The sequence below is a fragment of the Dipteris shenzhenensis genome, chromosome 3 (genome assembly GCF_047967505.1).
Source record: "Dipteris shenzhenensis isolate YYH24624 ecotype China chromosome 3, Dip_SZ_1.0, whole genome shotgun sequence".
Classification (NCBI taxonomy): domain Eukaryota; kingdom Viridiplantae; phylum Streptophyta; class Polypodiopsida; order Gleicheniales; family Dipteridaceae; genus Dipteris; species Dipteris shenzhenensis.
The window spans coordinates 52263475-52281658 of record NC_141598.1 but is presented as its reverse complement, the minus strand read 5'-3'; the positions used below and the strand labels follow the sequence as shown (position 1 = coordinate 52281658).

Genomic DNA, 18184 nt, shown 5'->3' with positions numbered 1-18184 from the left:
TGTAGATATTGATATTTGGCATAAACGCATTGGTCATGTTAATGTACAGCGACTTAAATTAATGCAGGCCCAAAATATTGTTACAAGATTGCCTAAGTTCAAGGTTGCAGAAATGCATAAGGTATGTGAAGCCTATCAATTTGGAAAATAGGCAAGGAAACCATTTCCTAGACATGTTCAAGAGAGTAATAGGCCATTGGAATTAATCCACTCTGATGTATGGACTACTAAAGCTGCATCTATTGGAGGCTGTCATTATTTTGTCACTTTTATTGATGACTATAGCAGAAAAGTTTGGGTGTATTTTATGAAAAAGAAAAGTGAAGTGTTTGAGCATTTCAAAGCTTTTAAAGCTATGGTTGAGAAAGAAATAGGCCTGCAAATAAAATGCCTAAGGTCAGATGGAGGGGGAGAGTACCTCTCAAAGTAGTTTGCAAGGTTCCTGCAGGAGCATGGCATAAAGCAGAAATATTCATGCAGTCATGCCCCACAGTAAAATGGACTTGCAAAAAGGAAAAATAGGCATATTAGAGAGGTATCTCGTGCCATGCTCAACGAAAAAGACCTACCAGATTATTATCGGGTTGAAGCAGTTGCTACAATAGTCTACATAATGAATAGGACTCCCATTGCAGCAATACATGGCATGATGCCAGAGGAGAGGTATACTGGTAGGAAACTAGATATTTCTCATTTGAAAGTTTTTGGCTGCATTGCCTATGTTCATGTGCCAGATGAGTTGAGATCCAAGTTGGATCCAAAAGCTGAGAAGTGCATCTTTATTGGTTATTCTCTGTAGCAGAAAGGGTATAGATGCTATAACCCTTCTACTCATAAGTTTACAGTAAGCAGAGATGTTGTTTTTGATGACATGAGAAGCTGGTATAAACCAGTAAATGTGATTGATGATGTAGATGCACAAAATGGTAATGTTGCATAGAATTCATAGCAGCAATCACAAAATTAGTGGACCTGTAGTGTCCTCTAGTAGTGGTTCACGTACTTCGCCATGGACAGAGGCAGATTGAGATTAGGAGGATCTCCTCAAAGCAATGCAGATAGTGGTATGCAAGTATTACAAAAAGGAAAAGAGAAAGTAGATCAGCCCATGTTTGATGTGAATGCAGTCACTCTTATGTGGATGGTGAATCCAATGGCTCAGAACAGAGCCTTGATGATGAGTTGGGGATTCCTTCTATTGTTACACCTAGAGTAAGAAAGACAAGGGATGTTTTGAGAGCACCTGGTAGTGAGCCTATTTTGCACAGGTCTACCAGAGTTAAGTATCCTGTGAATAGGCTGAAATATGATGGATTTATAGCCATTCACTACGCCTATATGGTCAAAGTGATACATGAACCAGAACCCACTTCTTTTGAGCAAGCCATGGGAAAAGAAAAATGGGAGAAAGCCATGGATAAAGAAATGGATGCGTTGGAAGAAAATGCTACATGGGAATTGGTGCCTTTTCCTAAAGACAAGAATGCAATTGCCTGCAAGTGGGGGTTTATAAGGTGAAGCACAATGCAAATGGTTCTGTGAACATATACAAGGCAAGATTAGTTGTCAAGGGGTGTGCACAGACATATGGCATTGATTATGAAGAAACACTCAGTCCGGTTGCAAGGATGGCAACCGTAAGAGTAGTCATTGCTATGGCTGCATCAAAGGGATGGTCTTTACATCAAATGGATGTATAGAATGCCTTCTTGCATGGTGATTTGCAAGAAGAGGTCTATATGGAGCAGCCACCAGGTTATGTGCACGCTGTTCATCCTGAGTTTGTTTTTCAGGTTGAAGAAAGCCTTGTATGGCTTGAAGCAAGCACCTAGAGCATGGTCTGACAAGATAGGACAATATCTTGTCACTATTGGCTTTTAGAATTCGAAGACAGATTTCTCACTTTATGTGAGAAAAACAGAGAAAGGCATCATGCTGGTTGTCATTTATGTTGATGATTTGATCATCATAGGTGATAGTGATGAAGATATCTTTCATGTGAAAATGCTATTGAAGCAGAAGTTTGAGATGAAGGATTTGGGAGAGTTGCGTTACTTCTTGGGCATTGAGGTGATTAGATCCACAAGTGGGATATGGCTTTTGTAGAGGCAGTATGGATTGGACATGCTGTCCAAATATGGGATGACAGGCTGTAAGCCTATTTCAGTTCCTTTGGAGCAGAATGTGAAGTTGAGCGCAGATGTAGGTGAGCTTCTGGAAGACCCTACTATGTACAGATGCATAGTAGCAAGTTTGATTTATATGACTATTACCAGGCCAAATTTGAGCTATGCTGTTGGGTTGGTACGTCAGTTTATGCAGGCTCCAAGGAAACCGCATTTGGATGTGGCTAGATGCATACTGAGGTATGTGAAGTCCACATTGCAGTATGGACTATTTTATGAGATTGGGGTTCAGATACAATTGCATGGATACACTGATGCTGATTGGGCTGGTAGGATTTTTTATAGACGATCTACTAGTGGATATGTGTTCTCTTTTGGGAGTGTTTTGGGAGTGCTATAGTCACTTGGAGCAGTAAGAAACAACCTACAGTTGCCTTGTTGACCATAGAGACTAAGTACAGGGGTGTAGCAATGGCTGCATGTGAGGTAGCTTGGTTGCATAAGCTACTTTATGATATGCATCAATCTATAGATGCACCAGTTGTCATTTATTATGACAACATGAGCAGTATACACTTGGCAAATAACCCAGTCTATCATGCTAGAACAAAGCACATTGAGGTGCATTATCACTATGTGCGGGAGAAGTTTTTAGTAGGTTTTATTGATCTAGTTTATGTCAGCATAGAGGATCAGGTAGCTGACATATTCACGAAGGCATTGGGTGCAGAGAAGGTTCGCAAGTTCAAAGACTTGATTGGTGTGTAAGAATTGGGATTGAGCTTGAGGGGGAGTGTTGAGATATCGAGCTCCACTTGTGATATGCCAGGGTGACCATTATGCATTTAAGTCACTGACTTGTTAGCTGCAGATACGATTGGTACACTACCCATGAATAATAGCTGGATGATAGCTATCTTTATGTACTCTAGTTAGTGGCTTAGCTAGTATGCCACCTTCGTTAGTTGAGTTTGGTTTGAGACCCACATATAGGGTTCACCTATTCCTTTTGTACTAAAAGAGAGAGTTCTTTTGGCTTGCACAACTAAGAAGAGGAAAAATATTTTCAGCCTCCTCCTTTGTGTGTATTCCCCCATTGTGTATGTGAGAAAGCTGCAAGTGAGACTCCTTACTTCTCTGCCACTCTCTTCACATGATGTCATTTGTACTAACATAGGGCCCCCTAAATTCAAAAAAAAAAACTCATTATTTTGGGTGGAAGGGGGAGGCGGGAGTGGAATATGATGGCAAATTATTTAGGCCAATATATTACATTGCCCAATATTTTATTACCTAAATTGTAGTCAAACCTCTAAGGTATTTAAAGAGTCTAAAGTCAACTATATAAAGGGCCATTAGGTATGACATAGCTTTATTGTCCTCACCTCCTAGACAGTTTGCTCTTGCCATCTTCCACAAACCTCCAGTGGCCACACCCCGTGAGGCATACCATGACTTTGTCACTTCTACTTGTCATTCGAGTAGAGAGGCAGAGTTGTACGACATTTTTGATCGTCAGATAGATGTCATCGGCACAGTCCACAAGCATCTAGATCTCTTTAGAGAGGTGGTCTATAGATTACATGAGAGAGAAAATCAAGCCTTACCTGATCCGACTAGACATAGATAGAGTACAGTGGCTTCCTATGAATCTCCTCATTGAGTGTCGCTGGGCTAATAGCACTTTGAAGCATAGGTTGTAGAGAATTTGCAAATCCCTTAGTCCAAAAATTTTTAGAAGGCTTTCCAAGGATGAAGAGTTGGATCTGCAAGTGGGTCCTATAGTAACTTGTTTTGTATCCTTGGAAATAGCCTATTGTTTAATTCTTTTGGAAATGGAGGACACAGATGAACCTCCATTCATCAATGTAGATCCACTCTTCTTCTAGCAGCAGAGCAAAGCAAGATGTTGAAGTTGAGGAGAATCCCAATGTGGTTGCAGAAGCCGCCGTTGCTCTAGATTTGCTCTAGATTGGTCTAGTGCAACTTTGGACAAGGGAAAGCACACAAAAGAAATAGAGTAGATGACAGAGTTGGTTGTGGTTCCCGAAGCAGGCAGGACATCATCCCCCATAGGATAGCCAGAAGAGGAAGAGGAAGAAGGAGAGCAAAAAGAGGAGGAAGAAGGTATGATGGATGAGGTTTTGATGCAAACCCTTCCGTATATTTTGATTGAAAACAGAGAGAATTTATTTTTGATGGACATTCAATACATTAAAAATTTGAGAGAAGATGAAGTACGGGGGGCACTCTCTGCTTGGGAGAGTAGTAGCAACTTAGGTTACCCAGAAGAGGGGTTGGATAGGTGCACAGATTTGGCACCTGCAAACACTTTGGAGCATCCGATCTTAACTGTGTGTGGTAGGAAATGCATGACTCTACTAATGCAGCAGTTACACAAACGGAGTTCTATGAGGTCTAAGAAAGATTGTAGGCAAAGAGGGCACAAAAACGCCAAAGAGTTGAGAATATTGCAAAGGCCTCATCATTGGCACCACCTTGAGGAATTGATGAGAGCAAAAGCTCCATTGATATAACTCGGCCGGGAATGGATGAATAAGATGCTACCCACATTGTAAGTTCATGATATTTTATCAATATGAATGAATTTATGTTCTTAGTTTGGCATTGAGAAGATTACTGATGTTATCTCAATTTTCAGGACGTCATCGAAGTTGATCGGTTTGTGACACATAAAGGGGGTCGAGGTGACATCAGTGTGAATTCAACAGTAGGACACTACATGGGAATGTTCGAGCACCATAGCCTAATGTGCTTCTATACTTTGTTCTCCCCTTATGGGAAGGAGGAGATGATAAAGTGCAGGGCACTTTCAAAACTAGTCTCCCTTGTGCCTTTACCCCCTTTTGTGCGCAAGTGTATTTTGGTGAGGCAAGATTTGGCACTATCTACTTTTGGAGAGAAACTAGTAGGAAGAATCATGTGGTTGCTGCTATGGGTGCTTTGCTAGGTGTTTATGATGCTGGGCAGCTTGTAGAATCTTTTAGTGAACCCACTATTTTGTCAACTCAGAGGAGAGCGGCAATAATAGCTAAAGCTAAGCAAGCAAATATTTTGTAAAAAGTGCATCTATTGGATGCAATATACAAGATATATTGTATAGACATCAAAATATTAATATATATTTCTCTTGTTTTCCAGATGGGTGGTGTTTTGCATTATAATTGAGTTTCATTTCTTGGATTTTAGTGTACTCTTGTATTCTCCAAAATTTGCATCAAGTAGGGCTTGTTTTTTTATTAAAAAAGTCAAGTAGGACATGAGCCTAGAGCAAGAGGGAGAGTATCGTACATGAACTTGATGAACTGCAAAAGTGGATAATTATAAATGATACTATGAAATTCCTTAATGTCAATGATACTATGAAATTCCTTAATTTAAATATATGGTTGATTTTGAAGAAAAGTGCATTCCCTTATCAAAGGTTTCAAGAATTCTTCAAGTTATTAGGTGTATGAATAGACAAGATAAAGATTGCCGATGAACTCTAATCAAGATTGCGGGTGTAACATGTATTTGGAGCAGAAATTTCTTCTATATTCATATATATATGTATATATTGTGTGTGTAAATGGGGCCCAATCCACCAATTTAAGGCATTTCTTTTATAATTTTATATATATATATATATATATATATATATATATAATCCACACACACATGGCATATTGGGGCACCTCCCCCCCTTGGGGTGTGTGTGTGTGTGTCAGATGGGGGATGCATCCCCCCCCCCAAAAAAAAAAGAAAAAGCCCAGAGGGGCCTTAGTGTGCACAAGCACGATTTGGGGCTAGACGAGGCCCTTGTCTGGCCCCAAGTCGCACCTGCGTGCACTAGGGCCTCTCTGGGGCTTTTTTTTGTTTTTTTTTTGGTGGGGTGCATCCCCATCACACACACACACCCCCCCCAAGGAAGAGAGGTGCCCAATTCCACCATGAGTGTGTGTAATGGGGGATGCATCCCTTGAAAAAAAAAACAAAAAAAGCACCTGAGGGGCCTTGGTGCACGTAGGTGCGACTTTGGGCCAGATGGGGTCCCCATCTAGCCCCAAGTCGTGCTTGCGTGCACCAGGGCCCCTCGGGGGCTTTTTTTGTTTTTCTTTTGGGGGGGATGCTTCCCCCATCACACACACACACACACACACACACACACACACACACACACATGCATACACACAATATATAGGGGCTGTGTCAAAATGTGCATAGATAAGAATACACAAAGTTTGCGTTGGTGATATGGTTGGTTTAATTTTGCAAAGCATGCGGGATGCCTCTAATATAAAGGATAGACATATTGTGAGGGGACCTACATTGCAGAACCTTGTAAGGAGGGTTGTGTGTAGAAAACCAAATGCAATCCGAGAGCATAGCTGTATGAAAATTGTTTTTGATGTTGACAAGGGATCCTTGGGTATAAATGAAAAAGGATTGAAACGAGATGAGATCTTTATAATTGGGAGCAAAAGACCATTTGAAAGTTGTCTTAGGTATTCATAGTGTTGGAGGTGAGACAATGCAATACATGTGGTTTTATCTTGATGTTGTGACTCACATATGGTAGCCCAATAGCAGCATGTAGAAGCTCATGTAATTTTGGCTTTAAAAAAATAGATTTTTTGTTCATGTTATAAGTCTACTTGAAAATCTGTTTGGATGTTTATCAGTTTTTGGTGTGAGGAAAGAAAGTATTTTAAACCTATATTTCAAGTAGGAAAGAGGTTATTTGCTCATGTATTTATTCTCCTTGCATATTACTTTGGACATGTACTCCTTCCCCCATTGACTACATATTGCATGTGGCTTGTCACAACAAATTTTTTTGAACCTCTACTACTTGTTGAGATGAAGTATGTGGAATGGGTGGATTGGGTTTAGGATAAATGATGGCTAGCCACTAGCTATACATTTAAAGGGTCAAAAACTCGCAAAACTCGCAAGAAAGAAACTCACAAAATGCCAAGGCCCTTGAGATACCATTCACTACCCTTGAGGTCTGGACACATTATTACAGTGGAAAAAGGTAAGGTAGATGAATCCACTAAAGGAGCATGTGAGCACATGACCAAGCCTTGAGCCAAAGAGAAGACGGGTTTGTGTGCTTGGATTAAAACACAGCCAATCTCTTATTCAAATTGTTCATGCCACGAAAATTCTTGTGATACTTTATTGGCATAGTCACCAATTATTGGGTGAAAATGGTCTTGGAGACCTTTGGACATTTATCCCCCTCTTCTCCTTCCATTAGGGTCATTTTCTTTCATGAAGATGCTGATTTCTTCTTCAAATAGGACACAAGAATTGTATTTTTACCTTCAATAGAGAATAAGGAAGCGTGCTTATGCTTGAAGATGGAATTGAGACTATTTGACAAAGTCATTGTTCATGTTGTAGAGGCCAAGTAAGACACCATTGCTTTCTTGTGAGCAATAGATGAGATTTTTTCTCTTGCAATTTGGTAAAGTACCCATGGGTAGCATGGTGGAAGGAATTTCCATTTGGACAAAAAAAAAAAAAGGCCCCAGAGGGGCCCTGGTGTGCACAGGTGCAATTTGGGGCTAGACAGGGCCCCCATCTAGACCCAAGTCATGCCTGCGTGCACAAGGGGCCCTTTGGGGCTTTTCTTTTCTTTTTTTTTCTGGGGGGTGCATTCTCCATCACACACACACACACCCCAAGGGGGAGAGGTGCCCAATTCCACCATGAGTGTGTGTGTATGTGTAATGGGGGATGCATCCCTTGAAAAGAAAAACAAAAAAAAGCCATCAAGGGGCCTTGGTGCATGTAGGCATGACTTGGGGCTCGATGAGGCCTCGTCGAGCCCCAAGTCACGCCTGCATGCACCAAGTTCCCTTGATGGCTTTTTTTTGTTTTTCTTTTCAAGGGATGCATCCCCCATTACACACACACACACACACTCATGGTGGAATTGGGCGCACCAGGGCCCCTTGATGGCTTTTTTTTTGTTTTTCTTTTCAAGGGATGCATCCCCCATTACACACACACATACACTCATGGATTGGGCACCTCTTCTAGCCCCAAGTCACGCCTGTGTGCACCAGGGCCCCTCGAGGGCTTTTTTTGGGGATGCATCCCCCATCACACACACACACATACACACAATATATATATATATATGGGGGATGCATCCCCATTTAAAAAAAACAAAAAACTTGGTGCACATAGGCGTGACTTAGGGCCAGATGAGGGCCGCGCCTGGCCCTAAGTCGCACTTGCATGCACTACAAACCACCTGCGGTAGCCCTTTGGATTCTCCTATTGCTATTCTCATCAACAGATGGTTCATGAAAATGCAACAAAAGCATAAATACAGACGAACGTAGATGCTTCCCAAACAAACACAACATCAACAGACGATTCGCAACACAAATAAGATCACAGTCGTCTTCTAGAAAACCCTTTTTTTCTACCCACTAACACCCGCATCCAGCTATACTAGCAAGCTGGATGTCAAAGTGTTTTAGGCATAACAGATCTCAACCAAAAAAATAGGGCAACTCATTGACAAATATTGCTATATACCTCAACCCTAACATGACCTAATCTTCTACCCTAACCCGCGGTCCCGCTATTCCTAAAATAACCTAACCTTCGACTCTAACCTATGGTCCCTCTAATCGGTCAAAGCTGACCAACTGCACACACAAAGCCCATTCCCTAACTCAACTGCTAAATTCCAATATACCCCTAAGACCCTTGTAGGGCCAAAAACAACCTTTGAAGGGACATTGTATAGTCTATAGTCTTTTGTCTTGATATTATCTTCATTAGCTTAGCTTGGCTACTTGGATACAACAAGTTATGGATACCATTTCCTAGAAGAGGCTTCTCCAGAAATGCCTCAATTCCTCTTTAGAGGGATGGACAAAGAAACACATTCACCCTTCTAATATATGTTAGTGATAAGCTGGATCCTTTGCCCTCATGCACTGTGAATGGAGCTTTCTATACATTGAAAGAGTGACATAATCATCTCTGAGTGTAGGTAAGAAGCCACACTCTTTTTATAGCATCAATGACACAAAGGATCACCATGTTTTTAATAAAGATAGGACATTTGTGGTAGAATATGTCCATAGAGTATGATTATTTTTTATGTCGTGTAGAGGAGTGGATGTTCTTTGTGGAGATCTTCACATAGGGAAAATTTTCTCACTACTATATACAATGTTGTCAAAGATGGTGGTGAACAGAAGGAGCAAGATGCATCTCAGTAGTACAAGTAGCTCTAGCTTTTGATTTGTAAAAGGTAGGTAAGCACAACTCCAATTGGATGACTTGTGAGTGCGTTTGCTCCTTCATGAGAAGTGCATCTCCTTTTTTGCTTGTAGATGACCCGATCGGAAGTCCATTTGACAAAATAAAATGGTTTGGTGAATTCTTTTATCACTTAGCTACAACACAAATTACAAAGATAGTCTATTGTGCCCCAGTTCCATGTGAATGAACAAGCAATTCACGACATAGACACATCATAAATTGGCATATCGAGAGAGAGATAGAGAGAGAGAGAGAGAGAGAGAGAGAGATGGTGGAATGAACAAAAAACAAATTGTTGTCAATGGGGAGAAGAATATTGCATTCCACACATAGGGTTCCAATCCTAAAATATGAAGTACATAATCTTTCCAATTGGAGGAATCATGAGTTTGTTTTCTCCTTCATGAGAAGTGCATCTCCTTTTGCCTTGTAGATGACCCTATCATGAGGCCATTTGGAAAAATAATATGGTTTGGTGAATGCTTTTGCTGCTCATCTACAACACAAATTACAAAGAGTCTATTGTGCACTAGTTCCATGTGAATGGAGAAGGAATTCATGACATATACATATCATAAAGTGGCTTATCGATAGAGAGAGAGAGAGAGAGAGAGAGGGGGGGGGGGGGGAGGGAGGGAAGGAGGGAGGGAGCAAGAGAGAGAGAGAGAGAGAGAGAGAGAGAGAGAGAGAGAGAGAGAGAGAGAGAGAGAGGAGATGGTGGCATGAAAAAAATATAGATTGTTGTCAATGTCGAGAAGAATATTGCATTCCATGCATAGGGTACTAATGCTAAAATATGAAGTAGATAATATTTTTCCCAACCTTAGTAAATGTAGGTCAATCTCCAAGAAAACGAGGTAGCTATATTAGACTAGAGGAAAGTAACTAGAAGAAACCTTGACACCCTTACATATGGATTTAGTAAGGGCTCTTGCAATTTGAATTTGAGTCTTGGAGGGCTTCTTGATTTGTCTTCTTTTGGAGAGCTTCTTGATCTCAAGCCTATTATCTACTTTTTCTTTGTTCTAGATCATGTTTTCTTCTATGATGCAGCTATTAAGCAAGTTGTGCATGGTGCAATGGAAGGTGTCAATTAGAAGTGTCTTCTTTGAACTTGGATTTTACTAATTTAAAGCCAATTGCGAGATTAAATATGGTCCCCTTGATTATTGATAGGGGAAGAATGGAGGGCTAGCAAGGGTAGAGGAAAGGGAACAATTGACAAAAACATATGGGATGGGGGTAGAAGACGGTGGAAGAGAAATGGCCAAATAAGTTAACATAAGGTAGGGGTGAGTGGGATGATTGTGGAGGAGACCATAAAGTAGAGTAGAGCTGGAGGGGCTACAACATTCTCCAAACCTATCTTCTTTATATTTGTAGCCACTCAAGTCCACTACTTCCTCTGTTTGTCTTTCGCCAACCTCTTGTTCCTCCACTTAGCTATAGGAGAAGTTACAAGCTTCGGATTGCTTCTTGCCCACCATCATGCAAGGTTGTGGTTCCTTCTTGAGGTGCCACTGGTGCATGAGTTCCTTCTTCACTCAACCTCTACTTGCAAAAGGTACACATAGCGATGATTGCCACCCCGCTTGTTCTTCACAATCCTCGCAAAACCTTTGCTCCGTGCCTCTACTCCCTTTGACAGCTTGGTCCTACTTCCCACAACTCAAGTTCTTCTACCTTACATGCTCTTATACCTTTTCTGAGCTCCTTACCTGCTCTTCTTTCTTCTGCACCCCTTGCTGGACATCCTGTCTTGTAACCGTGTTTCGACTGCAACGTGTGCTTCTGACCATTACGGTTTTGTGCATTGGTTCGCTCGTTTGCATGTTCCCTCACTTGCTTTGATTGCGTACCTGTGGCTCTCGTGCTATGTTTTCCTTGCTTGCTTGTGTGGGGTGTGTCTCGACTATGTGTGTCCTCCTTTACGGGTCTCTCTTCTCCATGGGTTCATTGTTTACTTGTTATCTTCTTCTAGTGCGACGTGTGTGTGTGTGTGTGTTCTGACGTTGTGTGTGTGATTATATGTCTACATTCCCTTGACTTTTTTCTTGATGCGATCTCTTCGAGGGTGCTTTTTACTTAGTTCCTTTACTTAGACGGCTCGGATATGTATTCTTGGCACACTTTTGATGTGTTTTCTTGGCTCCCTTTTTGGTTTTTCATTTTCGCTTAGTCCATTGTCCATAGAATACTTAAACCTAACTTTATACACTTCTACTTTCATTTACGCATATATGTATATATATATATATATATATAAATTCATTTATATGTTCAATTATTTATTTGCTTTCTCTCTAGATTATTTTAATTAGTTTTGTTTTATAAAAATATTTTTTAATGTTCCAATTTTCCCCTTACCTTTCTATGTTTTCCATGTTGATTAAATGCATGTCCATTGTTGTATGCGAATGTAATTATGCACCCTTAATGTTGCTTGATTTCTTATGGTTGCTTTATGTCTAAGGCATTTTATTAAGTTCCCTTGTGAGTAATTGATTTAGATTTAGAAGTACATTGGATCTCTCACTCCAATCTTTTACATATATATAATGGATTATATGTCTACCTTTTATGTGTGTCTTCTCTTTGATTGTTATTACTCACTCTTATTTCTTTCTTCATACATTGTATGACTTTAGCTTTTGAGTTTGATTTATATGTCTCCTAGCTTTATAATTTAATGATAGTTTCCTTTTTTTAGACTTTTGTTGAGGTTAGTTGCTTAATGTCTTTCCTTCAATGACTTCTCTTTATTTTCAATTATTCCCTTACTAGCTAGCTGACTATACTTCCTATGAAATTATGTAAAGGTACACTATTGACTAGTGCCCCTTACTCAAGCTTTGAGTTGGCAGGTGCATCATGGGTGCATCATGAGTGTGCCTATCAAGTGCAAAAATTGGAACTCTAGACTTGATTCCTCAAACCTCTATTTGGACTAACAGAGCCTTTGGCTAGAGTACTACAAATACCCCTGCCATGTGTTTGGTGGTATCAATAGTAAGATCATGACAATATGATGATCAAAAGAAGATAACTCATTTAGCGAATATTTATCCACCGTGATTGTATTTTACATTTCAAAACAAGTAGCATAACCTATCTACGACTGGTTAGAGACCCGCTCCGCTATATATCAAGGTGTGATCTTAGAATGTATTTAATTTCAAGAAATAAAATTTCAAGTTTCAAACACCTACACACCTGCACACATGCACTTACACACATACACGAATATACGCATGCACACACATACACACACACACACACGCATGTATGCACACACACATATCCCCTTACACAGGGATGCCATATCTTGTGTCAATTTAACAATTGTGGGTGTGTAATATAATTATCCACGGTAGGGATTCTAGGTACATAATGTGCGCACTATTTTCCCCCGACCTAGAGGTAGGTTGGCCACTATGGCCTCCCTTAGAATCTAGATACATGTACACAATATTTACATGGACTTATTTGACACTTGATTTATTAGGAAAAGCTATTTAGGAAAAAGTTTTTTGGAATAATTGTAATGGATATAGGGTAGGGTAGCATAAACTACATTTTTGGACACCCTTGTCCATGACATGAAGACCTTTCTATATGTTCATTATTTCAGATTGATATGTATATATAATATATGTATGCATAAGTATAGATGAATATATATGTATACATATTCATAGATATATATACATATACATATATATTTAGTTATGTATTCATATATTGGGGATTACTTGCAGGTTTCATAAAAGGTAAGGATGATTATTTGAGGGAATTGTGATTCCCCAGAACCACTTCGATTTATGAGCATTTTGCACTCTTACTTATATATATATATAAACAAAATTCAACATTATATTTGACCTATCGTGAGTGTTTGGTGCCATCCATGGTGGTGAAGGGAGCCACCACGGTGCCTAGTGGTGGCCAACGACTACTACATGCAAGATAGTGCGCTTTCATGTGAGGTTATGTTCCATGAGAAAAATGTCAACGAATGTTTATGCTCCCTTTTGCTTGTATATACTTTCTATTGCAATCAAGTGTGTTCTAGCATCCATTTGGCACTCCATCTAGTACCATCTTGCAAGGTGTGTGTGTGTTTAGAATTCATTATCCCCTCAATAATTGAACCATACAATCGATTCAGTCATAGATTGGCCTTAAACTAAACCATTAAAATTTAAAAATAATTCAAATATGAAGATTTAAACATTTAAAATAAATGCGATATAAATTTATTTCGAAGGTATTACAGCCAAACAAGGTAGGTTTACAAAAGTGTATTTAGTGTAATATGGCAATATTATTGAGTACATTTGAAGTAAGAACAATGTTGTGATCAATGCATGACTTAGTCCAAAAGAGTTGGTCACAATAATGTCCATTTGTGTACGACCACTTTCTTTGACATGAGGAACAAATAGCACAACTCCAAGAGTTTGGGAAATTTTGGGATGCATCCCCTAGTTTTAAAAAACAAAAAATAGCCCTTGAGAGGCCCAGGTGCACGCAGGTGTGACTTTGGGCCAGACGGGGTTTGGGAAATTTGGGATGCATCCCCTAGTTTAAAAAAAAACAAAAAATAGTCCTTGAGAGGCTATTTTTTGTTTTTTTTTTCCCCGTCTGGCCCAAAGTTGCGCCTGTGTGCACCTGGGCCTCTCAAGGTCTATTTTTTAATTGGGGGATGTATCCCCCATCAGTTACACACACACATAAGAAAAATAGTAGAGGGAATTAGATAATAATGGATGTTAGCACCCTCCCCTTGGTGTTGACTTCATTTGTTAAGGATGATAATTAAGACATCATTTTCATCCTTGGGGTCATTTTACCACCACTACGTCCACTAAAGGGACTATGGTAAGATAATTGTTACTTCGAAATTTATACATTTCATGCTTACAAGGACCCTATGTTGAACAAAGGACCTCACATTTCTTTTGGATCACTCACTTAATTATACCCTTAAGAGTACATATCCTAGTTGTGGCATGAGGAAATCGGATGTAACAGTGAAGCTTGGATTCCATTACCTATCAGCAAGGACACCATCCACCTTACATTTCTCACAAGCATGCAATGCCTATACCTCCTTGTCGTGTGAGCTCAGATCTCTGGGGCTTCTCTCTATCTTCTCCTCCCCCATGTTTTTCCACTTTCCTCCACCTAGATCCTATATTCTTTCCTTTCCTCTCCCCATTGATGCTAACCTAGCTTGCATTAGCATTCACGCAGCTCGTATGGTAGCCTTTTCTTTTTTGGACAATTGGGTGATGCCACTCATCAGGTTAACTCTTATGGCTTGCAAAATCCTTCCATCGCTTTGTGCCATCGATGGTCCTAACATGTAAAAACAAAAAAAAAGCGCCTATGTCATGGCCACCTTCCGATCAAAGATGCAAAATTTTTGCCCAAATCAATTTGCTTCTTCATGCTTGGAATGTGTCCCAATTTATAAACCCATATCTTGATCATTAGCATTCAAAGTGGGACCCACTTTGAATAATGGTTTCATATGTCATGTTATTCACATCATTTTATACTCGTAACAAGAACAAGAAAAGAAGTACAAAGTCTCACTCACAAAATTACCCAAATTCCTGTCCACTTTACGAATGCTTGTACAACAACAATGCATGAACCTACCCTTTTGGATCCCCAATTAGAGGAAGACCTTCCACTAATATATCGATCTGAAACCTACTTGTTTCTAGTTGGGCTTAGAGACGGCCACGAAGAAGTGTAATATCAAAACACATAAGGGGCTTTGAAACTTTTCTTCTACCATTTTTGAGTGTTTTATAAGCAAATGAAATTTAACAGCGATCCAAAAAAATATGGTCCTTCACAAATCTTACGTGATCACTCTGTGCGTTTATAACTGCTTGCAAATCTGAGTAAAACCTCAGTTCCTGTGCAAGCTCTCTACAGTAAACTATTATGTTGGACAGACTGATCCTTGATGAATTGAAGGAGGTACTTGTGCAGTAGCTGAGCCTCTTCTCCCTTTGGATTCCTCAAATAGAAGCAATGCCCCTCCCCCTCTGTGACATACAGATCCACATTGTGACCCATTTCCTTCAAGGCTTTCACATAATAGATTGCTGAAGCAGACAGCCTATCCTGATCAGCCACTGCAACCACGGAAGGAGGAAGGGAGACACCTTTGACGCTTGGTGCTTCTGGATGCAAAGGATTCACCAGAGGATGGTCTAGATTGGCACCAATTGGTAGAGAGAGCCTCCTGTATGTGTTGGGTCGTCTCTCAAACGATGACTCACGAGATTGGCCCAACGCCTCATCTATCAGAAACGCTGCATGGATGATCAACAAACCTCGAACTCGAATTGGGCTCCAATCTTTGTGGATGATGCGCATCGTCAGGTAATGCACAATTGCTCCCCCGGAGCTTTCCCCTGCTAAAAAACAGTTGGAGAAGTCTGCATGATCGCGCAGCCACGGTTCCGAATCGTCCTGCTCAGAAGAAGCTTGAGCATAGAGCCAGCTGAAAGAAGTGTAGGCATCATCGTAGGCGGCAGGAAGACGATGCTCGGGAGCAAGCCTGTAATCTACAGAAATCCAAATCGATTCGGACTGAACAGCCATCCGGCTACAAAAATTATGGAAGGCAGCAGCTGCAGCGGAGCCGCTGCAGAGGCCGCCACCATGGAAGTGGAGGACGACTGGGACTTTCTTCTTCGAAGACGCCACGGTTTGAGGCAAGAAAATTCGAGCCCAGATGCCTGTCTGAGGATCCACGGTGACATCCTTGGAGGCGACACCTTTCACAAAGTCAGGGCAGGCAGGCAACAATCCTCCCGGAAAGGTGGGTCGAGAGACGGATCCATCGTCGTAGCAGACTATGAAACCATAGACCTCATCGACGACTTCCTTGTGATCTGAAGATGTAGTTGAATCCATTGGGAACTCTTCTCTGTTTCACTCTCTCGTACTCTTCTCTCTCGCTCCGAATGGATAGGCTCTCTCTCTCTCTCTCGCTTGCTCGCTCGCTCGCTCGCTCGCGTATCGCAACAATCTTTGAGCTCTCCCCCTCCCTGCTCAAATACTCACAAGATTCTTGAACCCAATAAACGAAGCACCTTCTGGTTAAATCGTCGACAGACCCCCGTATCGATCAAGCACAGAACGAACTGTGCGAAGCGCAAAAAAGGCGTGACAACTTTGCAAACGAGCAGGAGCGTCGGCGGTAGAGGAAGCTGTAGAGTGTACACACGCAGAGGGGAGATGTGTGGAGGACGAGGAGGGTTGGCAGGCGTGATGTTGAGAGGGAGCAACGCATCGCTGCCATTGTCACCTACCCAAGAACCAACCCTTTCCGCGGCCATATTGACGAATTGGAGAAGGCTCTTCAACCCATAACCCACTTGACAATCTATTATCTTCATCTTCATCATCTTCATCTTCAATTTTCAATAATGTAAAGGGCAAAGGTCTCACAACGTGTCGAGCTGGTTGTGGAGAAGGTTGAACCTTGTGCATGAGCTCCACGCGCCCATATAAGTTAGTAGGGGCTCCAAGTGATGTTGAGAGGACGTGGTGTGTAGGGTAAGAACTCACGCGGTAGCATGAGCACCTCGAAGTGGGGATGGAGCTCGTGCCTTGAAGGAGGTGGAGCTTGATGTCATTGAGGCTCGTGTTCATCATGCATTGGATGCCCTTTTGTACGCGGAGATCTTGGGAAAGAAGCTACACCATGGCTTCTCACCATTGGCAGACGAGGAGGCAAACGTAATGGATGAATGTAAGGAATGGTTCGGAGCTGGATGCAGACACAACGCTACATGCGAGATTTAGGCAGAAGAGGTCAAAACTAGAGTTGGTCCAGCTTGCAAAAGGTGGGTTATATCTTTTCAGTGGACGAGTTTGCCTAGTTCTTGGTGTATGAATACGAGCTTCCTAGTAGTGAGGATATTGCAAGGTTCATGGGTAAAGGCTTCTTCTTGGTTTGTCGCGCTTTGAAGCCATCCATAACGAAATTGTGGGAAGGCCTTTTCTGTTCGCTAGGTCGACTGTACTTGTGGTAACATGGAGCCTGTCATTTAGTACCGATGATTTCCTCTTCCATGACTACCCTGTATAGGTGAAATTTCCTAATCTTCCACCCTTGCTAGAGGATGCAATGGAGAGAATTGCTTCCACTCTAGATAAAGTTTTACTCATCCCATATGCCATTTTCTAGGAAAAGGGTTTGAATTTTGTGGGGCATGGCATATGTTGTGCCTTAAAACGTGGAGATTAAGTTTTCAAAGGGATGGACCCTAGCTCAACAAGTCAAGTTTGGGCCATTCCCTGATGCCTATTTTGTCTACAAAAAACTGGGGCACTTTGCAAAGATTTGTCCAAACAAATTAGCGAACACGAAGCTAGAGACAAGGGATTGGAAGGACGAAGTTGAAGTCACGTCACAAGAACGAGCCAATGGCGTAGCCTCTAATGCCGATACCATGCAGCAAGAGGTGAAGTATCAAAGTAGCCCCCCTAAGGTCAACGGTTCTGAAGAGCCTCCAAACAAGATGGATTTCCTCGTTGTGTGGAACCGTACAAAAAATTGGGGGGAAAGGTAGGTCTTCGACATTCCATTCAAGTTTAATAAGGTCCACTTGGCCTCCTGAGAATTTTTGTGGTGCAAGTGTAAGGAGGATTTGGAGTGAGACCACAGCTGCAATTGTAGATCCTAGCATTAAATGGGACCTGGCTATGCGAGAGGTTGTAAAGTT

The 18184-nt window shown here is 41.2% G+C and overlaps 1 protein-coding gene across 1 annotated transcript; it reads right to left on the bottom strand.

The window, feature by feature from the left end:
• Window positions 1–15209: 15209 nt before the first annotated feature.
• On the bottom strand, window positions 15210–16809 carry LOC147903985 (tuliposide A-converting enzyme 1, chloroplastic-like). Its single transcript, XM_087372655.1, has one exon. The coding sequence runs from the start codon at window positions 16365–16367 to the stop codon at window positions 15372–15374; it is 996 nt and encodes a 331-aa protein (XP_087228781.1). The 5' UTR covers window positions 16368–16809; the 3' UTR covers window positions 15210–15371.
• Window positions 16810–18184: the final 1375 nt, after the last annotated feature.